The 25,163-nt window shown below is 40.8% G+C and overlaps 2 gene segments (V, D, J or C); one reads left to right on the top strand and one right to left on the bottom strand.

Annotated features, from left to right (window-relative positions):
• Positions 1-580: 580 nt before the first annotated feature.
• On the bottom strand, positions 581-6,411 carry LOC132870526 (probable non-functional immunoglobulin kappa variable 6D-41; the record flags this gene model as incomplete). The annotated part of the segment is given in 3 exon segments: positions 581-793; positions 5,902-6,242; positions 6,357-6,411. Coding segments are annotated over 3 exon segments (609 nt in total), but the record flags the coding sequence as incomplete, so codon positions are not given.
• An 11,897-nt stretch (positions 6,412-18,308) lies between these two features.
• On the top strand, positions 18,309-24,743 carry LOC132870517 (Ig kappa-b4 chain C region-like). The segment is given in 4 exon segments: positions 18,309-18,372; positions 18,529-18,671; positions 23,567-23,651; positions 24,424-24,743. Coding segments are annotated over 4 exon segments (612 nt in total).
• The last annotated feature ends 420 nt before the right edge of the window (positions 24,744-25,163 follow it).

The raw sequence follows: 25,163 nt of genomic DNA, 5'->3' as shown, positions 1-25,163 counted from the left end.
CCATTCCTGTCTCAACTGTGTGTGTGTGTGTGTGTGTGTGTGTGTGTGTGTGTGTGTGTGTGTGTGCGTGTGTGTAGGTGTCACTCAGCCCAGTGTGACGGTGTTACCTCCCTCCAGTGTGGAGCTGCAGCAGGAGAAGGTCACACTCATGTGTGTGGCCGACAAGGGCTTCCCCTCGGACTGGACACTGAGCTGGAAGGTTGATGGGAGCAGCTGGAGCTCGGGGGAGAGCCGCAGCACCGCCGTTCTGCACGCGGACGGCCTCTACAGCTGGAGCAGCACGCTGAGCCTCCACCCGGAGCAGTGGAGAAACAAGGTGGTGACCTGTGAGGCCTCCAAAGACAACCAACCTACTGTGGTGGGCAGAGTGAACACAGAGCAGTGCTCAGAGCTGTGAGCTCACACACACTTTACTCAGCTCACCTTCTACTGCTTCACTGTGTGTTTCATGTGGCCTTTACTGCTCCAATGCCCCACTTTCATCATTTCATTTGAGTTATTAACATGTGAGCTCACACACTCCTCAGTTTAACTCAATTCTTCTTGTTAATGATCTCCTTTATGTGTGTTAATTTACTGATTATGTGTGCTGATTATGTGTAGCTGCAAATTCTTCAACAATATTTGCTATGGTTTGGAACCGAGTGTCCAAGTCACTTATTATCTGCTCCAGGGCAGTGAAAAATACAGTATTTCGAAATGTTGTTTCTGCACTGTCTTCCTGACCTGCTTCCTCTGAGGTCTCATCCTGGAACCTCTTCCTCTTCTTCTCACGGCTCAGTTCTTTTCTAAACTGAGGTGGAATCCCCATTTGATTAGCAATCAATGATGCCTCAGAGAGGAGAGAATCCCATCCATTTCTAAGAGCCTGCATCTCATCTTAGAGTGCATTTACACTGGCTGCCTCCACCTCAAGTGATATTTTCCCTGACTAGAGCATCACGTTTCTGTCATCAATACATTGCAATACTTTCATCCAAATGGTCAGAAGTACAATGACATCAAACAACATAAAGTACTTCCTTAGACCAACAGCTTCAGGTCTAGCCTCACTTGTGAGACTGCATGAGCTGAGTATGGAGCCAAGGGCCTCAATGACATCAGGTTTTGCTCCATGTTAAACAGCATCAATCTGTGCACTCCAGCAATGTACATGCAGCACCACTTAACATCACACATCTTGTACCCGTGGTCACTATTCAGAGCGCTATGAGAAGGCCTTTTTAATCCATGTGAAAAAAGAGCACAAGGAATGCAAAAAAGAGCATTTGCACTGTCACTATGAACTAACCAGTCCCTTTTAACCTTTTCTCTGCTGTTTGGTGCCTTGGGGTATTTCAAGTAGTCTGGAAATGGCTTTCCCTCTGAATCTTTGGGTATTTCTTTGTCTTCCCTTGTTGCCAATTTTCTAACAATAGTTGCCCTGTCACTGTCACTTAATTTTGCTGGCCACAAGCCTGGCTCAACTGACAGCAGATCATCTAGTTCTGAAAGCAGTGTATGTGACTCAGTGACTGAAATGTCCCTGATCTCAGCCTCACTTTGTTTTTTGCTCTTCACTGCTTCCTCCTCCTCATCTGTGCTGCTGTCACTACTTGCACTGTCATTCTTAGTCTCTTTTTCTTTGTGAATATCTCTGGCCTCCTCTCGGGCTGCATCATGGCTTGAAGAGGGCCTTGGCTCCAAAGTATCCATAAGGCACATAATTTTGAATCTAGTCATATAATTGTACTAACACAGTATGTTTTGAGAACTATATGTATGTATTATGAACAACTGGATGGAATGAGCTGCATGCCTTGTTAGTAAGATTAGTTGATCAAAAAGGGAAACAGTTTTTTTTCAAGGGTGATATTAAAAGTGGCAATGGCGTTATTCCCTTTACATCTTAAGTCAAGCTATCTAGCAGTCTTTTTAGCCTGTTTTTGTTCAGTTCATATGCCAGTTGTCCATTTCATTATGGGAATGTCTATATGAATGTTTTCAGCTAAAATTGTACTTGCTTGCTATATAGCTGCTCACTTGGTTAATGCAGCATAAATACGAAAAATCAGTCTGCATGAGCCTTAACCCCAAAGCCCTTTATTTACAGATCCATCCATCCATTATCTATAACCGCTTATCCTGTAAAGGGTCGCAGGAGCCTATTCCAGCTCACATGGGCAAGAGGACAAGTCACCAGGTCATCGCAGGGCTGACACATAGAGACAACCATTCACACTCACATCTACGGTCAATTTAGAGCCACCAATTAGCCTAACATGCATGTCTTTAGACTGTGGGGGAAACCAGAGCACCTGGAGGAAACCCACACACACATTGGAAGAACATGCAAACTCCATACAGAAAGGCCCTTGTTGGCTACTGGGCTCGAACCCAAGACCTTCTTGCTATGAGGCAACAGTGCTAACCACTACACCACCGTGCCACCCATTATTCATAGATTTATCTGTAAATACATTATCAACAAAATACTGCTTCTGCTTCAACTGGGAGGGGGGTTGAGGCAGGGTTCCCTAATCCTGAGGCTGCATCCGTGCATGTTGAGTGAAGACGTCATTTGTGAACAAGCTAGTTATTAGCATGCATTTTAACTTAGGTGGCGCACTAGCTGTATCAGGGCTGCCAACTTTTCAAAATTCCTTGGAGTGAGATTTTTTTTTGGGGGGGGGGGGGGGGGGGGGTCGACGGCAAAATTTTTCTGCACACCACGCAGTAAGTGGGAATTTTGTATTCAGTTTGATATTCACTTGTCCCCCTGCATTCTGGTGTTTTGTTTGTGGGTCGTCCACCTGGAGATGGACAATGAAGGGTGGGGGTGGGGGTGAGATTTTGGATTTAGTAGATGTTCCTGCATTCTGGTGGATTTTTGGAGTGGCCTGCTGTGCCATACCTACATTCTTACACACCCTGACTTGCCAGGCCTTCAGCTTGTGGCCAACAAAAGCACCAAGTTTTGGCTTAAAAGCCCCCACACTAGAAAACTACAGATGACTGCCAATGTTCCTGTAGCCCTATAGACCTGTGTTTCAGATTTAAAGGCAAGTTCATGTTTGAAAATATTTCATCAGCTAAGCCTAAACACCTTCTGAATTGAAACTAAATGTTAAGTTTTTAATAACTGTTGCAAAAATAAGATTGTCCCTCACTGACTATTCATTATGCATTTAAGGGCTTTCCCCACCACTGGGTTCAGCAGAAGATTGGCATGGGGAAAAATATCAACAGCAAAAGAACAAATAAAATGCTTAAACAGTAAGCAAAATGTGCATGTGCTACAAGAAACATTAAAATGAGTAAGTTTGAAAAGTATTGAAACAAAAAGCTGAACCTTGGCCATAGGTGGGAATGTGCACACAAAGTTGGGCTTAAAAATTTTGGTCATACTTCAATAAGCTATATTAATATATTTCTTATTAATTTATTTCTTATCTATGTTTCTTATTAGTAATAGAGCATTCATCAGGGTCTGTTATCTGACAAATATTCTCTACCTGTCTTGCCCTCTTTGAAACCCTGTCTCCTCAGTATATTGTTCTCTGTCTTTTTTTTTATTATTCACAAGTTCAAGTTCTTTGATATTACAGGTGACCATGCTTTATTTACTTTAACTGAGTAATTACATACATCATAAATAATTAAAAATAAATACCCTGTAAATAAACAGGTATGGTGGCTAATGGCTCTTCTTGCATTTGTAATATTATCTCTTACTTGCTTTATTTTACATTTCCAGTATGGCTTCAAATAAACTCATAAAGTATGATAACATACAGTAAACAAACTAAAAATCCGCCTTAATAAACATGTGCTAAGGAGGTGCTCTCCCGTGCTGCTTGTTGGGGAAGATAGAGGCTGTGGCACGGCAGTAGGCCTATAATGATTTAGCATGCCTAGTACACAGCTCTCGATATGGCATTAAATATTCTCACAACACTTATAGGCTAAAACAATTAAGAAACTTTATACAAATTCATAATTACGCCAGTAACGCCACACATCGGCGTACATATGTACAAACCTGTCTGAGACACCCGTCTTCAACTCGGATACCTTCTTCTCCCTCCTCTTCCTCTAAATTGACGGTAGGCAATTATCCAGCTTCGGGCGAGTGCAGCATCATTAGATGCGTCACCTACCATAGGGGAGTGTGTACAGAAGGGAACACCTCTCTGTCTGTTTAGCCGTGCGTAAGGCGTAATTGATCGATCGCAAGTGCTTGGCGCGACGCAATGGGTAGCCGAGATCAGATAGATAAACTAGATTTTTTTCTAGCGTGAGAAATCGGAGGTATGGCGTGTGAGCGTGTGAAGACAGTCAAATGCGAGTGTCTCACACTCATTGCGTGAGAGTTGGCAGCCCAGGCTTTATAGTGGGCCAACAAATTCACTGAGCTCTTTGCAGACCAAAATTACATTCATCTCATTTTCAGTGGCAATAAAGGTAACCTATGAAATATTTAAGAAAAATGACACTGCATTGGAAATTAAGTTGTTAGCTTGGTCATCCAAAAAGTGGTTAAGCCACAATAATAATCTTCTGTAGCATTAACATTAGCATGCAAGGTTAATAGCCATCAAAGGGAAAAGAGTGAATAAACGTATCGGCTACCTTTCTTCGAGAAAAACTGGGTGACTAACTGTCAGTCATTTTTCTCTCTCTCTCATCTTTCGACTGCCTCTCTTTACATTTCTGGTAACCCGACTTCTTCATGATGGTTTCAATCTAGTGATGACTCACCATCAATTCTACCTGTATTGTGCGCAACTTACTTTAGTGCTTGATTTGAAAACAACAAACCTAACGTGGTGTCATGCTCTGGCTCTGCCTACGCAAGACTGTACCATGTAATGAATAGGGACAGGGTGAAATATAAAGACTATCTAGACTAATAATTTTGCGGAAAATGGAAAACCAAACAAGAAGAAAATTTGCTCATTTTAAGAGATAACATTCTTAAAGAAATATTTTTATTAAATTAACTTACACATGATAATATTAGTATTGTGTCCTGAGGGCCCCAGACAGTGTTTGGCCCTAAGAATAGACATAACCCCCCCCCCAACACCACCCCTGTCAGTATGGAATGAGAGTTTATTTGAATGTCCACAGCTTCCTGTGCCTGGTCCTAGAGTGTCCCCTGTCCTGCACATTAATATTTTACCTGCACTAACACACTCACTCAAACCAACAAACACTGTTAATTAGTGTAAACATTAAATGAGGTGTGTTGAGTGCAGGGAAAGTGCTGAAATGTGCAGGACAGGGGGTCCTGGGGTGGACAAGGGGTAAACCAGGGTTAGGAACCTGTGAGGTAGTCAATGTCAGGACACCATGAACACTGATCAAACACATGGTTCCTCAAACAGCAAGAAAAATTACAGACATTAATCACTTGATTTAAACTTGATGTCTTTGTGTATTTTAATGAGTGTGTGTGTCTTATTTATGCTTATATAATGAGACTCACTGAGTGTCACAGTGAGTGTCATAAGGCTCATCTCTAATGGCTTCATAATAGTAACAGCAAGTCAGAGATGAGGAGTAAAATTGGATTTAGCTCGTATTCAATATCACAACCAGCCATCAGTGCAGATACGGATCTGTTATCTCTAAAGCTGTTCTTCTTTCTAAAGATGTTTCAGGTGTGACAGGTAACACCACGACTGAGAGAACTGGGAAACTATTGATCTTACAGTAGTGGATGTGATGGACTGTGTGCAGTGTGGTGTGATGATTATTGAGAGATTTCTAATGTGAGTTGTGAGTTAGTGTGGTGTGGTTCCTCTCCTCCACAGAGAGTCATTGTGCCGTATCACATCCTCCAACTCAGCACCTGCAGTCTCTCCCAGCTGCAGCAGTGCAGTCTCTCTACAATCTGACTGAGGGAGGTTTTTGTACGACTCTATAACACTGTGTGAACCAGTAACCAGAGATGTAATGGTAACTCTGACAGTAATAATCTCCTGCATCTTCAGTCTGGACTCCACTGATGGTCAGAGTGAAATCAGATCCAGATCCACTGCCACTGAAACGAGCTGGAAAACCTGACTGTAGCTGATTTACAAATTTAATCAGGAGTTTAGGAGCTTCTCCAGGTTTCTGCTGATACCAGAATAACCGGTCACCAGATGAGTCTGTGTACACTGCCTGACTGGTTCTACAGTTGATGGTGACTGTTTCTCCTGGAAGAGCAGATTTCACTGCAGGAGTCTGAGTTACTGTGGCTTGACCTCTGCATTCTGAAAAAAAAGTATGATACAGAAACTGTTGAAAGAATAATCATGAGACAAACCTGAAAAATGTATTGTCTTGACCAGTTTGTTTAAAATATAAAAGGCAAAGCCGTGTCTGACCTTGAGTCCAGAGGATCAGTGTCCAGATGAAGACGGGGATCAAAGTCATGGTAGCTGTGGGTGAAGTTGCTGTAGCAGCAGCTCTCAGTCGTGAAGTGTTAAAGTCACAGCGCTATAAACACTCCCAGAGCACTGAAGCATGGGATTCAAATGCACACACACAAAAAAAAAAAAAACCACACACACACACACACACACATTTTCACTATGGACATCAAGTACTGAAAACAGCCAGTCGGACAAAAAAAAAAATCTCAGAATGTTTTTTTTTTTTTGGTGCTTTCCTTGTCAAGCATTTTAAAGTGACGTACAACACTATATGCTTCATCTTCATCCGAGTAACTTCATATTAACTGCTTACTCTCTGCAACAAATCTATTGAGATAATAATAACCACTTCTCTGTGTGGAAGGTGTTCACTGTTTTTATTTCAACCAGAAACCTCAACCCTTTAAGGGCCCGTCCACACGAGTACGCGGCCTCACCCAATACGTTGTCGTTTTGAAAAAAATCTCCGTAAACACGGCGTCGTTTCCAGAAATGTCTGCATCCACACGGATTCTCTGGAAACGACCCAAAATGCTGTAGTACATATGCTAGGTCTGTATATGGCGCTGTGACGCCACCACACCAAGACACTAAAACCAGAAGAGAAGCCATGGAGCATGCGTATAAAGGTCACGCGATGTTTACAAACAAGCTCATAACACGAGAAGAGTATGATCATGGCCAGCGCAACTCTGAGAGGAGAGTCTTTTGTGTGGACCGACAATGAAGTGGAACTATATGGTAGAAGCTGGGTGCGATTTGCTGGGGGGGATGGTGGGGATCATCCCCCCCTCTAGTTTTTATCTCTGCTGAAAAAAAATCCTCGGGGACAACCCCGTCAATAAAACAAACAAACCAAAAAAAAAGTTGACATGACAGGCATGTTGTGACACAGTTTTCTATGGTCTACATTGCACTCACTTTCAAAATGACCCGAAGTGGCAGCTTTGATGTTCACGAACGTCTAGGGTTGCCAACCGTCCCGTATTAGGCGGGACATCCCGTTTTTTGGGTAATTTTAATTTGTCCCGTCAGGGACAGATCCTGCTCCTCACTCCAATGCTGTGGTGTAAATCGCGTAATTGCCGTGAGAAGCGCTATTACCGCGAGTTGTGGTCATCTGCGATTTAAAATCATTCACTGTTGCCATATCCTGAATTTTTAAGCTATACTGACAAAATAGGCATCAAATTAAACTAGAGCAGATGGTGCAGCCAGTGGATACAGCCTAACTGTTCGATAAGGATAGCAGATAGCTTAAAAAAAACCTTCCGAAACAGGATAGACCTCAGCCTATAGTAGGGGAGCTTTTCTGCCTCACTCCTGCCTTTGTGATGTCTTTCTCTCTTCTTCTTCTGCTATGAAGCATTGCAGAAGGTTCTTAGGGTTTTCAAATGGATAATTAAGCAAATATCATGGTTTTACAGCTACAGCAAATCATTTTTCAGTTTATGACATTGCCTTCATAAATATGGCCTGATGAATTATTTGGCCAAAGTTTAAAAGAGAAAAATGAGACAATAATATTAGAATTGTTTGTTATTTTGCATTAAGTTACTTAAAAATATCCATTAATTGGTCTATTAATTTTTAAAAGCTCTATTTTAGAAATGAATTTGTAGTGGCCTACATTTGAAACCCTCACCTAAAGGCGATTCGGTACTGTAACTATTTTGGGGCGCTGGGGTGCGTGTACAGGGCCTGTACCGGTACTTGTCTGCACCCGGAACAAAGTGTCCCTCATTTGGATATGAGAAAGTTGGCAACCCTACAAACGTCCCCAGCAAATAGATACATTGTAGATAATCAGAGTGTGAACGTGGATTTAGCGCCATGAATCACATCCTTACTGATGAGCGCAACAGAATGAATGTATCCACACTGACAGCCTTCTTTTCCTCGCTGTCAATGGGCCAGACATGCGTTCCTTCCCTGCTGAGAAATTCGCAGAAATGTGGATTAAAGAAGGGCGAAACGCGGCGGATAGCGCACCGACGGGAAAGCAGAAAAGGCCACGTGAACTGCGCCATCAGAGCAAACTGTTCATTTAGTATTCATGTATTTCAGTGATTTTCGAGTCACTGTCCATTTAATCCGGAGGGAGAGAAACATCACAGCAACGCGACAAGCAATGCGAACTTTGTTGTGTGTTAGTGTTCGTGTATTTAGTCAGAGAGATAGGAAGATGAATTTACTATCTCTGGTTTAGTGTTCGTTTTCATTTAGTGTTATTCATTTGATATCATCGGATGTTATTGAGCTGTTAGCCTATTGTTACCTTAATTTTGTGACGTTTCATGATTAAAAAAAACCCATCCCCCCTTCTGGTTTTTTGACAAATCGCACCCTGGGTAGAAGCCTGTAGTCCGCCATTGTTGTTGTTATGATGTGTCTCGCGGTGGAGGCTGAGGTTAAAGGTTAGAGAGGCGGGGCTTATACGTCATCGTTTCTGAAAAAATCCGCATTCGCCATCCAGACGACTCCGGGCTATCCGGCGTTTTAGGATTTTCCCACTCTGGGACCCGTTTTCAAAAAAATACTGGTTTCACACCTCGAAAAAGCCAGATCCGTCTGGACGCGAGGCCGAAACGATAAAGTATTTATGCGGATTCGACAAAAACGTACTCGTGTGGACGGGCCCTAAGAATCTCACTATTTCCTATCTGTTGTCTTCAAAAACAACAGGAGGAAGGTTGGTGTGTAATTATATTTTACAAAATTCCATTCACAATGCTGGCTTCATGATTCAATTTAATTTGATTCTCTGAATATTTTGAACTAAATTTTAATGAAGAATACTTTGGACTGAAAAGACTCCATTTTGAATTTCAGAATCAACAATGCACATTTCTGTTTAAAACTAAATCAAAAGCTGCTACGAACAGAGTTTTAATATTGTAAACGGCGTGTCTTCGAAAGAAATAAATTTGTACATTCTCCCAAAAATTTAACTGAATAAATAATGGGGGAAATGTTTGATTGAAACAATGAGCTCACTCACAACACCTGACGTGTTATTTTAGCCAGTGACAGCGCTCCAAAGATGGCTCACATGCTTATTAACTGTTATAACATGGTTGTGAAACATGCGTTTGAACAGTGTCTTGCAAAAGTATTCATCCCCCTTGGTGTTTGTCATGTTTTGATGCATTACAAGCTGGATTTAAAATGGATTATTGGGGGCTAGCACCATTTGAATTCCACTTTAAAGATGCAAATTGCTATTTATTTATTTTTATATTGTGACACAAACAATAATTAAGATGAAACAACAGGAATCTGGAGTGTGCATAGGTATTCACAAAGCCAATACTGTGTCAAGCCACCTTTTGCTGCAATTACATCCGAAAGTCTCTTGTGGTATGTCTCTATTTGCATAGCACATCTATCCACTGGGATTTTTGCCCATTCTTCAAGGTGAAACTGCTCCAACTTCTTCAAGTTAGATGGGTTGCATTGATTTACAGCAATCTTCAAGTTCTGCCACAGATTCTCACTTGGATTGAGGTCTGGGCTTTGACTCAGCCATTCCAAGACATTTAAATGCCCCCCTTTAAACCACTCCAGTGTAGCTTTAGTAGTAAGTTTAGGGGCATTGTCCTGCTGGAATGTGAACCTTCCTCTCAGTCTCAAACGTCTGACTGACTCAAACAGGGTTTCCTCCAGAATTACCCTGTATTTAGTGCCATCCATATTTTCTTCAATCCTGACCAGCTTTCCTGTCCCTGCAGATGAAAAATATCCCCACAGCATGATGCTGCCACCACCATGCTTTACTGTAGGAATGGTGTTCTCAGGGTGAAGGGAAGTGTTGGGTGTGCGGCACACATGGCGTTTCCCACGATAGACAAAATGTTAAATTTTAGTCTCATCTGACCAGAGAATCTTCTTCCGTGTGTTTGGGGAGTCTACCACATGCTGTTGGGCAAACTCAAAATGTGGTTTCTTATTCTTTTCATGTTTTTCTTGAAGCAATGGATTTTTTTCTGGCCACTCTTCCATAAAGTCCTTCTCTGTGGAGTGTATGGCTTAAAGCGGTCCTATGGACACATACTCCCATCTCCACTGTAGATCTTTGCAGCTCCTTCAGTGTTATCTTTGGTGTCTTTGTTGCATCTCTGATTAATGCCCTCTTTGTCTGGTCTGTGAGTTTTGGTGGGCGGCCTTCTCTTGTCAGGTTTGTAGTGGTGCCATATTCTTTCCATTTTGCTGTAATGTATTAAATGGTGCACTGTGGGATATTCAAAGTTTGGGATATTTTTTATAACTCAACCCTGATCTATACTTCTTCACAATTTTGTCTCTGACCTGTTTGGAGTGCTCCTTGGTTCTCATGTTGCTTGCTTAGTCGTGTTGCAGAGTCAGAGTCCTTCCAGAACAGGTTGATTTATACAGAGATCATGTGACAAATCATGTGACACTTTGATTGCACACAGGTGGATCTTAATCAACTAATTATGTGACTTATGAAGTGAATTGGTTAAACCAGCTCTTTTTTAGGGGTTTCATACGAAAGGGGGTGAATACCTATGCACACTCCAGATTTCTGTTTTTTCATCTTAATTATTGTTTGTGTCACAATAAAAAAATATAATAATAATTTGCAGCTTTAAAGAGGTAGGCATGTTGTGTAAATCAAATGATGCTAACCCCCAAAAAATCCATGCTTATGACAGCTTGTAATGTGACAAAACAGGACAAACACCAAGGGGGATGAATACTTTTGCAAGACGCTGTACATGAAGTAAAGAATTATCACTGTGCTGTAATACATATGTGACAAAAGCTTCTGTTCTCCTTTTTGTCAGTGTGGTCTCAACAATGTCATAAAAATTAATGGTTATGGTTGGATAAGGCACAGGTTAATGTTCATACCTTTTCTGACATCTTCATTCATCGGAAGCTGAATGATATCCAGCTACTTTTCACAAATAAAGCTCAGAATCTCAGTGTAGTCCAGTGGGAAAAATAATATATTCATGTTTGTTCACTCTGATTTTCTCAGTGTGTGCTATAATGGCAAATGTTAATATATTTATTATTTATTTGTGTTTCTTTATGAGGGCAATACCTGTTTACATGTTTAATTGATTTTGAATTTATACATATTTTCTTCCAGGTAAAGGTCATGATCAGGATTGGAAGAAGTTGGTCATATGGAGGAGAGAGTGAGGGAGAACAAGATGAAAACAGAAAAAACAACAACAGTGTCTTTTCCATTGTGCTAAAAGTTGTGTCCTGTATAGATAGTGATTGTTCGTCCAGTAAATTGTGTTTCAGTTTCAGTTTATTTATTTTACCAGGGGGTACATATCGCCCAAGGCGTTTTCCAATGAGCCCTGGGGGGGGGGGGACAAAAAGAAATAAGAAAATATACTATCGTAAATAAAAATATGAAGTCATAACATGAAACATACTGCATACATAAAATAAATGGCAACTGATAATAACATAATATAATTTTACAATAAGTAAATCATAAATAACTAAACAGGTAAACAACACAAAGTGAAGCTATTCCAAAGAATACAAACAAAGCTTGAAGGAGTTTGCATATTGTTATTTACTATATTTACATCAGAACTCTTGTTTATAGATGTGTTTAAAGGCTGAAAGAGAGCTGGCGGATGTTAACTGGGATGGCAGTGTGTTCCACAGTGCCACCCCAGAGAAAGAGAAAGCTCTCTGTGTCTGCTGTAGGCGAGCTTTGGGCAATTGAAGACGTCCTTGTGTTCTGAGGCGAGTGTTGTGTGTATGTATGTTAGCTAGCTGGGTGAACAGATCTGAAATGTGTGGAGGGGACAAACTGTTTAGGGCCTAGTGTTGCCTTATTTCTTTTTTGTATATCAGCTACCGATGCCCAGCCTAAAATGCCGAGGACAGTGGCAGAGAGGGTGTAGTAATCACATCCTAGTATTACTCTGCCAGCTCTGTTTTGAAGTTTCTGCAGTTTCTCAAGGTACCCCTTACCTCCCTGGTCCCATACTGTATTGCAGTACTGAATGTGAGGGAGGAACAGTGCTGTGTAGCTTGCGAGCAATGTCTGTCTGTTCAGGTATGGCTTTATACATTTCATGATACCAATGGCCTGTGACAGTTTCTTTCTTGGTAACATGGAGATAGTGATAAGTCCACCGTAGACCACTGTCCAGAACAACTCCTAAATACTTAAAAGTGTCCACTTAGACGGATTCAATGAACGCTTGTTTGCAGTGAACCACTGCACAAGTCTAATGGAGTCTCGCTGAATGGTCTGTTTGATTGTCTGAATGTTGCGATCTGAAAAGTAAATAATGGTATCACCTGCATACGTTGCCACCTTGCATGCCTGGATACAGTTTGGTAAATCATTGATATATAAAATGAAAAGAAGTGGACCAAGAATCAATCCCTGTGGTACACCACAAGTTACAGTTGATGTTGTAGATAGAACAGAGTTAACGCATGTGGATTGTAATCTTTCAGTCAGGCAAGACATTTACAGGGTAAGTCATTCACACCATAGGCTCTGAGTTTAAGCAATATTATGTCATGGTCGAGCATATCGAAAGCTCTCGATAAATCACAGAAAACCAACAGTTTGTTGTTGTATGTCAATGGACTGAATCCAGTCTTCTACTACCAAGTGAAGAGCAGATTCACAGGAATGAAGCTTCCTGAAACCGGACTGGAATTGTGTAAGGAGCTGGTTTTGGTCCAGGTATTCGTATAGCTGATTATGAACCACTCTTTCTAATATTTTGGACATGCCTGGTAGTCACAGGACAGGAGTTTCCGGGGTTTGATTTGCCGTCCTTTTTGTATATGGGGATGATTTTGGCAGACTTCCACTTAGTCGGGAATATTCATGAACTCAAAGATTTGTTTAGCAGCTTAGCAAGGAGTGGCACAAGAATTTGGACTCCCACTTTCAGCAGCTTGTTGTCAATGTTATCAAACCCCATCGCCTTCTTAGCTTTAAGTTTTGTCAGTTGGTCCGTTACAAATTCGACTGTGATTGGAGTAAAGGTGAACATACTGGTGGCTTTCTGAACAAACTGAACAGGAGTAAAGGGAGAAACAGCTACAGACAATGACCTGTACAGGTCTTCTATGACTTTGTTGAAAAACTGGTTGTAAGTGTTCACTATCCCCTCCTCATCATTAATGGTCTGTCCCTCATGCTCAAGGTAAGTAACAGTGTTTGATGTTTTGTTTGGTATTAACTTTCTTATGGTCTTCCATATCCCAGGCTGTTCCTCTTCAGCCCCTTGGACTCCTGTTTGAACAACATGTTGTTGTTGTTGTTTTTTTTTGCTTGTTGGCATAGGTAGTTTCCTCTATTTTTCATTGTCATGTCATCATTCATGTCACTCTGACAACCTGAGCTTTTGGCTTGTTTGTACATTTGATGTCTTAAAGCAATAAGCTGACGCAGATCAAGTCAAGTCAAGTTTATTTGTATTGCGCTTTTAACAATAAACATTGTTGCAAAGCAGCTTTACAGAATTTGAATGACTTAAAACATGAGATAATTTTATTCCTAATCTATCCCCAATGAGCAAGCCTGTGGTGGCAGTGGCAAGGAAAAATTCCCTCAGACGACATGAGGAAGAAACCTCAAGAGGAACCAGACTCAAAAGGGAACCCATCCTCATTTGGGCAAGAACAGACAATATGACTATAACATTAACAGTTTTAACATGAAGTCAGTTTTGTTGATTGTTATAACTCTTCATTGATGCAACCTTGAGTGACAACTGCAGTCCTAAAGTTAGCAAGTCAACTGTAGTCCTCAGCCATAAAAGCATTACTGTAACTCTCCAGAATGTCTTCCAAGTCCAACTGTCCATATGGGGCCGTCCTCCACAGGAGCGATGTGATGAGACTCCAACCAGACACAGGGCATCAGGATGGATCAGGCAGGTCCGAGGAGCAGAAGAGGTCAGCATCTCAATCTCAGGACTGACATGTAACTCAGAGGGACAGATTGGGGGTGGGGGAGGAAAAGAGAGAAAACACAGGTTGTTAGGTATACCCAATGTCACCTGAATAAGTAGGAACAGTATACATTTTGCACTGAGTACAAGCAGGGACTCTGGCAAAACTAAATATGACAGCATAACTAAAAGGGGAGAGCCAGAAGGTAACACAGGCATGAGGGCGCCCCAGGACATAAAGCAGCCAGCCACTATATCATCAACAAACTCGAGTGAGCAAGCGAGTGGGGGACTGACAGCATCCATACATCCCAGTTTACCAAAACACTCTATGGCTGAGGACCCTCCTGATCTACACCTTTACCTCATAAACACCATTAACAAAAGGCTTGACTAAACAGATATGTTTTCAGCCTAGACTTAAACACTGAGACTGTGTCTGAGTCCCGAACACTACTTGGAAAGCTGTTCCATAACCGTGGGGCTTTGGAAGAAATGTCTCTGCCCCCTGATGTAGCCTTCACTATACGAGGTACCAGCAGATAGCCTGCACCTTTTGATCTAAGTAGGCGTGGCGGGTCATAAAGGACCAGAAGTTCGCTCAGGTACTGTGGTGCGAGACCATTCAGTGCTTTGAAGGTCAATAGTAGTATTTTATAATCAATATGAAATTTGATTGGGAGCCAATGCAGTGTGGATAAGACAGGGGTGATGTGGTCATATTTTCTAGTTCTTGGAAGGACTCTTGCTGCTGCATTTTGAACCTACTGGAACTTGTTTATGCACTTGTTGGAACATCCAGACAGTAAGGCATTACAGTAATCCAACCTGGAGGTAAAAAAAAGCATGAACTAGTTTTTCTGTGTCGTGTAGTGACATTAAATTTCTTATCTTAGCAATATTTCTGAGATGAAAGAAAACTATCTGGGTAATGTTATAGATGTGAGTTTCGAATGAAAGACTGGGGTCAATAATCACCTGAGGTCTTTTACTGCTGCACGTGAAGAAACAGAAAGGCCATCCAGAGTTACTGGGTAATCAGAAAACTTACTTCTAGCTGCATGTGGTCCTAGTACAAGTACTTCAGTCTTGTCAGAGGTAAGCAGAAGGAAGTTAATACGTAAGCATCCAGTGTCTAATGTCTTTTACACATTCCTCAATTCTATGAAGCTGGTGTCTCTCATCTGGTTTTGCAGAAACATACAACTGTGTGTCATCAGCATAACAGTGGACACTAATACAATCTTTAAGAATAATATCACCCAGAGGTAACACATATAAAGAAAAAAGCAGTGGACCCAAGACAGAACCTTGTGGAACACTAAACTTTACCTCAGTATGTCTAGAAAAATCACCATTTACATCAACATACTGATAGCGATCAGTTAAATAAGACCTGAGCCAGGAGAGGGCCGTTCCCTTAACTCCCACAACATTTTCTAGTCTATCCAGAAGAATGGAATGATCAATGGTATCAAATGCTGCACTAAGGTCAAGCAACACAAGCAGCAAGGCACATCCCTGATCAGACACCAACAGTAGGTCATTTATTAATTTAATCAGAGCTGTCTCTGTGCTATGATGAGGTCTAAATCCTGACTGATACATTTCATGAATATTATTCCTATGCAAATATGAGCATAACTGCTGTGCCACAGCTTTTTCAAGGATCTTGGAGATAAAGGGGAGGTTTGATATTGGCCGATAATTGGACAGCTGACAGGGATCAAGGTCAGGTTTTTTAATCAGGGGTTTGATAACTGCTAGTTTAAAGGATTTGGGTACATAACTGATCCTAAGAGAAGAATTTATTCTTTTTAGAAGTGGTTCAATTACTTCAGGTATTACCTGTTTGAATAGAAGTGTAGGTAATGGGTCAAGTACACAAGTTGAGGATTTTGATGCGGAGATTAATGAAAGTAATTCAATTTCTCTCAGGGGAGTAAAACATTCTAATTGCTGATCTGATACAGTTATATTGTTAACTACAGGGTCTGACCTTAAATTAGTAGTTTGAATTTTTTGTCGGATATTTTCAATTTTCTCATAAAAAAAATCATGAAGTCGTTGCGACTACATACTACAGGTGTGCATGTGTCTATAGTGGACTTATTCCTGGTTAATTTTGCTACAGTATTAAATAGGAATCTAGGATTATTTTTGTTATCTTCTATTTGGGAGGAGAGATATGTTGATCTAGCAGCACTAAGAGATTTTCTATACTTCAGGAGGCTCTTCTTCCAAGCTAATTTGAACGCTACCAATTTTATTTGACACCATTTACGTTCCAATTTTTGAGTGGTCTGTTTTAAAGAGCATCATCATTATACCGGGGTGCTAATTTTTTCTCTCTGATCATTTTCCTTTTAAGAGGACCTACATTATCTAAAGTATAGCGGAACGTTATTCAGTTGCCTGATCAAGTTCTGCAGGGCCTGACAGTGACCCAATCAAAGTTGATAACTCTGGGAGATCATTTATAAAGCTCTGTGCAGTAGTTGACGTGAATGTACGTTTAATACAGTAGCGTGGTGAGGTGCATATATTATTACTCAGACATAATATGAATGAGATAATAATCTGAGAACTTCAGACTGTGGAAGTATGACTATATTTTCTATGTTTAGCCCGAATGTTAGTATTAGCTCGAGGGTGTGACCACCTTTATGGGTCGGTCCTATGACACTCTGATTAACCCCTACTGAATATAAAATGGACACAAACGCTGTTTTCAAAGGGTCTTCTGGGTTATTGAAGTGAATATTAAAATCTCCGACAGCTAAAGCTTTGTCTAAGGAAATAACCAGGTCTGACATAAAATCTGCAAATTCAGAAAGAAACTCAGAACATGGCCCCGAGGGGCCTGTAAATAATAAGTAACGGAATTAACTGGGTAGACTTATTTTGCATACATTATATTAGTATGAAGAACTTCAAATGTATTAAATTTATCACCAGGTTTGTGTGCTACACCTAGATAATCATTATAAATAACTGCGCCACCTCGTCCTCTTCCAGTTAGACGAGGCAGGTGTATATAACTGTATCCAGGAGGACTAGCTTCATTTAATGCTCTATATTCATTTGGCTTCATCCATGTTTCAGTTAAACACAGTACATTAAACTCCTGATCAGTCATAAGTTCATTAACCATTAGCACTTTAGATGTAAGGAGTGTCCCCTGTCCTACACATTTTAATGTTTTACCTGCACTAACACACTCACTCAACTCAGCAATCATGGTTAATTAGCTGAAGCGTTAAATGAGGTGTGTTTGGATGGTTTTGTAACCTTCTTCAGCCTGATGAGCATCAACAATGATGAGCATTATGACGTCCTCAGAAATCTCCTTTGTTCGTGCCATGATACACTTCCACAAATGTGTTGTGAAGATCAGACTTTGATAGATCCCTGTTCTTTAAATAAAACCGTGTGCCCACTCACACCTGATCATCATCCCACTGATTGAAAACACCTGACTCTAATCTCACCTTCAAATTAACTGCTAATCCTAGAGGTTCACATACTTTTGCCACTCACAGATATGTAATATTGGATCATTTTCCTCAATAAATAAATGACCAAGTATAATATTTTTGTCTCATTTGTTTAACTGGGTTCTCTTTATCTACTTTTAGGACTTGTGTGAAAATCTGATGATGTTTCAGGTCATATTTATGCAGAAATATAGAAAATTCTAAAGGGTTCACAAACATTCAAGCACCACTGTAGATCTAATATGCATAAAAGTGAGTGAGAGAGAGAGAGAAGTTTAAACTTTCACTGATCAGAAAGTCAAAATGAGAGATTTCCTGGAAATTACAGGTGTATAAATGTAGTAGAGAAATGGCAGAAGTTGAGTCTTTCACTTTAATTCCATCAGGATTCAGACTGACTACAGAGGAGATTTAGAGGTGAGCAGCAATAAAAAGTTCTTTCCTTACTATCTTTATGTCTCATGTTGTTGTTTTTTCTGACTGTAGAGATGAATCTCATCACTAATCCATCATTTGGTGTTATTTCTCCTCCAGTCTCCTGCAGTGTGTACAGTACACTGTGCTCCAGAGTCAGGCAGGTTTACTGAATCATCACTGAGTTTAAACACCAGAGTGACAAAGAAAACTAACCAATGAAAAAAACATTTAATCAGACAATTGTGTTCTGTAAATATAACCACAATGACTGTGTGTGTGTGTGTTCTCCAGGTGGTCCGGTGGTGAACTCCTCCGTGTCTCTGCTCCCTCCCTCCTCTCTGCAGCTCTCTGAAGGATCGGCCTCGCTGCTCTGCCTGCTCTCAGCCTATTCTCCACAGGGGGCGCTGCTGAGCTGCACCATGGATGGTGTCGAGGTGAATGAGGGGTTCTGACCAGCACAGAAGAACAGAAGGACCCTTCAGCACCCTGACCCTCTTCAAAGAACGCTGGGAAGAGTCCGAGGTGTTCGGCTGTACCGTCTCCCACCACAACACCACTCAGATCACCTCGTTCTGAAAGAGCCGCTGTAAAGTCCACTAGAATAGAAGTGTACACTTTAAAACATATTTAGAAGACTGAAGTGGAGTCAGTGGTGTTGCTGTCCTGAAATAAAGCTTAAATGTGGAAAGCATGTCTCCTTTTTCAGTCGTGAAGTGTCTTTGACAGTGATTTGGATCGGCACCTTTAACAGCAGGTCGAGTGCAGCGCTGTGTGTTGTGCTTGAGTGAGTTCGACTGAAGAACCATGAACATCTGCTGAAAGTGTTGATCTATTCTGGGACTCAGAGCTGTTCATGCAAATGAACTGTTACTTCTTATTTCTCTGACTGGGAAGAATCTGCCTAAACTCATGAAAAATCTAACAAGTACATTTTAAATAAACTGAAGAATAATCTGATCTCTGAGAAAACATAAAAATAGTCATAAACCATGACAGGAGTGAAGACACTGAAAGACACAAAATGTTGACAGATTGATGGGGGGAATGACATATTGAGGCAGTCACTGAGTCTGATTCAAGACCTAAAATCTCTTCCAATTGTACAGACAGAGAGAGAGAGAGAGAGAGAGAGAGAGAGAGATCGGTCTCTTCTCCTGAACGTCCTGATCATGCAAACTTCCTGGAACATAAGATATGCTTTAGACACTTTCATGTATATCTCCTTGGATAAAAGCAATAAGACAGCAAATTAGAATTCAGGGATTAAAAAAAAAAGAAAAGAAATTAACTGGATGGGAAATCTGTGTATTGCGCTACGTCTTACTGAAGTGAATGTGGCCGTCGCTAATCAATGTTACAATGTCTCCATATATAAATGTGCACAAGTGTGTAAAAATAAAAGGTGAATAATTTTACCTAAATTCAGTACATGTATTTTTTTTTTACTATACTGTATTTTCAGGGATCACTGTTATTGTATCTAGTTAGGAAATGCACTTTGAAACTGCTTCATTTCTCTGTTGTGTTGCAGTAGTGGTTCAGTGGTTAAGGCTGCGAGCCTACCACACAGATTTAATACTTGTCATTTTTAGGGCATACCTAACAACATGTGTTTTCTTTCTCTCTCCCCCCCCCCCCCCCCCCCAATCTGTCCCTCTGAGTTACATGTTGGTCCTGGGATTGAGATGCTGGCCTCTTCTGCCCCTCGGACCTGCTTGATCCATCCTGGTGCCCTGTGTCTGGTCGGAGTTTTATCGCACCGCTCCTGTGAAGGACGGCCCCATGAGGACAGTTGAGGGTTACACCTGGAGGATGCTCTGGACTCTTACAGTCATGCTTTTATGGCTGAGGACTACAGTTGTCTTGCTCACTTTAGGACTGCAGTTATCATGAACAGTTTTGCACTCAAATTTCCATCAATGAAGAGTTTATAACATCAACGAAACTGTCCTCATGTTAAAAGTGTTAATATTATAGTCAGGCTGTCTGTTGTTGCCCAAATGAGGATGGGTTCCCTTTTGAGTCTGGTTCCTCTCGAGGTTTCTTCCTCATGTTGTCTGAGGGAGTTTTTCCTTGCCACCGTCGCCATAGGCTTGCTCATTGGGGATAGATTAGGGATAAATTAGCTCATGTTTTAAGTCGTTCAAATTCTGTAAAGCTGCTTTGCGACAATGTTTATTGTTAAAAGTGCTATACAAATAAACTTGACTTGACTTGACTTGACTTGAAGGCTCTGAGTAACAGAGCAGAAGGTCAGGGGATCGAGCCTCAGCACTGCCAAGTGACCCTTGATTAAGGCCTTTAACCCTCTCTGCTTTAGGGGCGCTGTATCATGGCTGACCCCAGCTTCCTAACAAGCTGGGACACATGAAGTAAAGAATTATCACTGTGCTGTAATATATATGTGACAAAAAAGGTTTCTCTTCTCCATTATTCAGTGTGTATAAAGCTAGGAATCTCAGTGTAGTCCAGTGGGAAAGAAACATAATATAGTCACTTCTGTTCATTCTGATATTCTCAGTTTGTGCTATAATGGCAAAAGTTAATATATTTATGATTTATTTGTGCTTGTTGATGACAGGGCAATACCTGTTTACATGTACATTTATTGAGATTTTATACATATTTTCTTCCAGGTCAAGGGTATCATCAGGATTGGAAGAAGCTGGTCATGTGGAGGAGAGAGTGAGGGAGAACAGCATGAAGAGAGAAAAAACAACAGCAATGTCTTTTCCATTGTGCTGAAAGTTTTGTCCTGTATAGATAGTGGTTGTTAGTTCAGTAAATTGAGTTTGACGAAACTTGACAAACATGGAGGTAATTTGCAGTTTCCATCCAAAAGATCCATTGTTGAATGAGTCAGGAGGCTGTATACCTGTCAGCTCAGTAGCCATTAGGTTTTCCCACATGGACTAACTGAGATATTAAGAGAAGTGAGCTCTCTCAGCAAACCAAAGTAGTTTAAAAGCTCTGGCTGGTCCACGGAGACTCTGAAGATCGACCATACACCAGTCAGAGCTACCACGGTCTGAGCTGTTCTTCAGTCCTAAGTACAAATACAAGTGGATTCAACTTGTGTAGAATGCAGTAGACTAATGTCAAGATAATAAAGTACTGAACAAGCACTTGAATGACCTCATTGGACAGAACTACCCAAATTTTCCTGATCGAAATGAAAAACCTGCATAACGGAATCAGGTTAGGAATATGAGGAGAGAAGGGTTGTTGTTTGTCCAGAACTACCTCAAGGTTTCCTGTCTTGTCAGATGTTGTGATCCAAGGATTCTTCAGGGAGATCACAAAGTCCTGACATGTGGATGCAGCAACAGAGAGATGCAGCAGCTCATTCTTGCTGAGGTTTAGTTTCAGCTGATGAACTGCCATCGATGGTGATGAGGAGAAAGTGTGGAGGATTCAGGTAGTGAGGGAGAGGTATAAATAGATACTGGCAGGTAGGGCAGGGAGAACAAGCATGCAAGATACAAAGTAATGATCTGAAAAGTAGAGTGGGGTAACGCTGATACCTAGAGCTCAGGAAGAATGGCTGAAGACCAGGTCCAGAATGTTTAAACTGTGGTGTGTTGGAAAGCATGTGGAGAAGGTCATATTGAAGGAGTGCCGGAAAGAGAGAGGAAAAAGACAACAGATAGAAACTAAGACATAGAGCAGAATAATAACAGTAACTGATATCTGGTCAGAAAGAGAAACTGTAATGGGGCAGGACTAGTGATAGAGGCTGAAAAAAGAGAGACATTTTTCCACCTTTTTTTCAGTTCTGACAAATAAGCTCGAAAAATACATAACTATTGATCTTACAGTAGTGGATGTGATGGACCGTGTGCAGTGTGGTGTGATGATTATTGAGAGATTTCTAATGTGAGTTGTGAGTTAGTGTGGTGTGGTTCCTCTCCTCCACAGAGGGTCATTGTGTCGTATCACATCCTCCAACTCAGCACCTGCAGTGTCTCCCAGCTGCAGCAGTGCAGTCTCTCTACAATCTGACTGAGGGAGGTTTTTGTACGACTCTATAACACTGTGTGAACAGGTTGCTACTGATGGAATGGAAACTCTGACAGTAATAATCTCCTGCATCTTCAGTCTGGACTCCACTGATGGTCAGAGTGAAATCAGATCCAGATCCACTGCCACTGAAACGAGCTGGAAAACCTGACTCTCGCTGATTTGCAAGTTTAATCAGGAGTTTAGGAGCTTCTCCAGGTTTCTGCTGATACCAGTGTAAGGGTTGATTACCCCAACCTTGGTACACCTGGGGATTAGTTCTACACTTGATGGTGACTGTTTCTCCTGGAAGAGCAGATTTCACTGCAGGAGTCTGAGTTACTGTGACTTGACCTCTGCATTCTGAAAAAAAAAAATATATCATGAGACAAACCTGAATAAATTTATTGTCTGAACCAGTTTGTTGTAAATATAAAAGGCAAAGCCGTGTCTGACCTTGAGTCCAGAGGATCAGTGTCCAGATGAAGACGGGGATCAAAGTCATGGTAGCTGTGGGTGAAGTTGCTGTAGCAGCAGCTCTCAGTCATGAAGTGTTAAAGTCACAGCGCTATAAACACTCCCAGAGCACTGAAGCATGTGCTGCCAATGCAAAGTGTCCTCTAAGTATGGAAACACCTTTACCACATTCCCCCAATCTTACTGTAATTCTCACACTACTACAGAGTTATTGTGTGAATTTTACTTGTGGGGTCAGATGGAGATTTTCTGTAAAACACTTTGAGGTCTAAGATGCATAAATAAGTGAATTAGAGAGAGAAGCTTCAACTTTCACTGGATGGTGTTTGTACTGAATGTTAATGAGTTTCTCACTGTAGTGGATTTATGGTGGAAGAAGCAGCATCAATGTTGGCAGTGAGTAAATACACACTAATATTTTTGACTGTAAATTAATATTTAGATTATTGTAGGACTTAAATATCATATCATAACTTTCGATCAGTCTACAGAAGCAGTGGAGGAATTATTTCCACTTTAGCTCCACACATTCAGTCATATATTGTAAATTTCTCATGAGAACATCAGCATTTTTACTCCATGAGGCATTCTGGGTAAATCCTGTGCAATTGCAATTCCACATTTTGTGAAATTTCAACTTTTATTTTGTGTAATTTATTTGTGTTTCTCACTCACTAATTGCATCCTCAGTTTAGATTGACACTCTTGGTGTTTAAAAAGAAAAAAAAACAGTAAAATGTAGTAAAGCAGTCAGAGAGTTAGTGTATTAATCAGCTGATGTGAGCAGAAGTTGGTGTTTTGTAGCTGTTTTGTAATAAGAGGTTTAAATGGATGGAGAGAGCAGTGAGTTTAGAGCAGCAGGGTTTTTGTACGGCCGCTAAACCTGTTTGTATCACTGTGGTACACTTTTGGTGGAGGAACCAAACTGTCTGTGGGCCGTAAGTAACCTGTTTACTAATTACTGAAATGGAGTGTGTTCAGATTAATGACTGAAATGGAGTGTGTTCAGATTAATGACTGAAATGGAGTGTGTTCAGATTCATGTTGTAATGTGTAAAGAATATATTTTACATTTAGTTTTCCTCCAAATCCACTCAGTGAGATGTGATTTTTGTGTAACATCCTTTTGTTTCTCAAATTTCCATTATTTTAGAAGTTTGAAAAATGTCTTTTTATTATACTGCTGGTTGTTTATTATAATTTAAAGTTTAAATGTATTTGATTATAGCGCTTGTGGTTAATTATAATTTAAGTCTAAAAGCAAAGTCGATATCATTGTGCAAATTACAGGTGACTTTTTTTTTATTGAATGATTTTAAAGACATTTAATATCTTAGAGACTGTGAGTCTATGAACAGATTTAAATGTAGAAACCAAAACTGAATTTGCTTAAGTGGTAAACATTCTCTATTTCAAATGTGGCTTATTCATTTTATAAAATGAATTTAATGTTTTTAATTCCTGAATACTCAGTATAATTAAATTTTCCTGTCCAGGGATAACTGTAATATAAATGATTATAGATCTAAGATGTAAAAATATTTGAATTGAGTGTGAAACGTTTGTGATGCTCCACTGAACTCAGTTCTGCTCTGTAAGATATAAAGGGAAGTGAAACACACAGTGAGCTGAAACGAAGCCTGAGTGACTGACAGCTGTCCATTCCTGTCTCAACTCTGTGTGTGTGTGTGTGTGTGTGTGTGTGTGTAGGTGTCACTCAGCCCAGTGTGACGGTGTTGCCTCCCTCCAGTGTGGAGCTGCAGCAGGAGAAGGTCACACTCATGTGTGTGGCCGACAAGGGCTTCCCCTCGGACTGGACACTGAGCTGGAAGGTTGATGGGAGCAGCTGGAGCTCGGGGGAGAGCCGCAGCACCGCCGTTCTGCACGCGGATGGCCTCTACAGCTGGAGCAGCACGCTGAGCCTCCACCCGGAGCAGTGGAGGAACAAGGTGGTGACCTGTGAGGCCTCCAAAGACAACCAACCTACTGTGGTGGGCAGAGTGAACACAGAGCAGTGCTCAGAGCTGTGAGCTCACACACACTTTACTCAGCTCACCTTCTACTGCTTCACTGTGTGTTACATGTGGCCTTTACTGCTCAAATCTCCCACTTTCATCATTTCATTTGTGTTATTAACATGTGAGCTCACACACTCCTCAGTTTAACTCAACTCTTCTTCTTAATGATCACTTACATATGTGTTAAGTGTGTGTATCACTGCAATGTCCTGCTTTGAATTATTAATAAAAGCCTTTGAATCATGAAACACTTTTGTTGCACATTATTGTTCATGAACATCATAAACAAATCACCAAAGCAGCTGTCTCAGTATCTGTTATGGACCGTAATATATATAATCTTAATATTATATATATTCATTATAAATAATAATAATAATAATAATAATAATGATAATATTCAAGAGAAAGTATCGACAGTGAGGATGTGAA

Source organism: Neoarius graeffei, chromosome 2, assembly GCF_027579695.1.
Source record: "Neoarius graeffei isolate fNeoGra1 chromosome 2, fNeoGra1.pri, whole genome shotgun sequence".
Lineage (NCBI taxonomy): Eukaryota > Metazoa > Chordata > Actinopteri > Siluriformes > Ariidae > Neoarius > Neoarius graeffei.
Note: the sequence above shows the minus strand (reverse complement) of the source record. Positions and strands in the feature narration are given on the sequence as shown.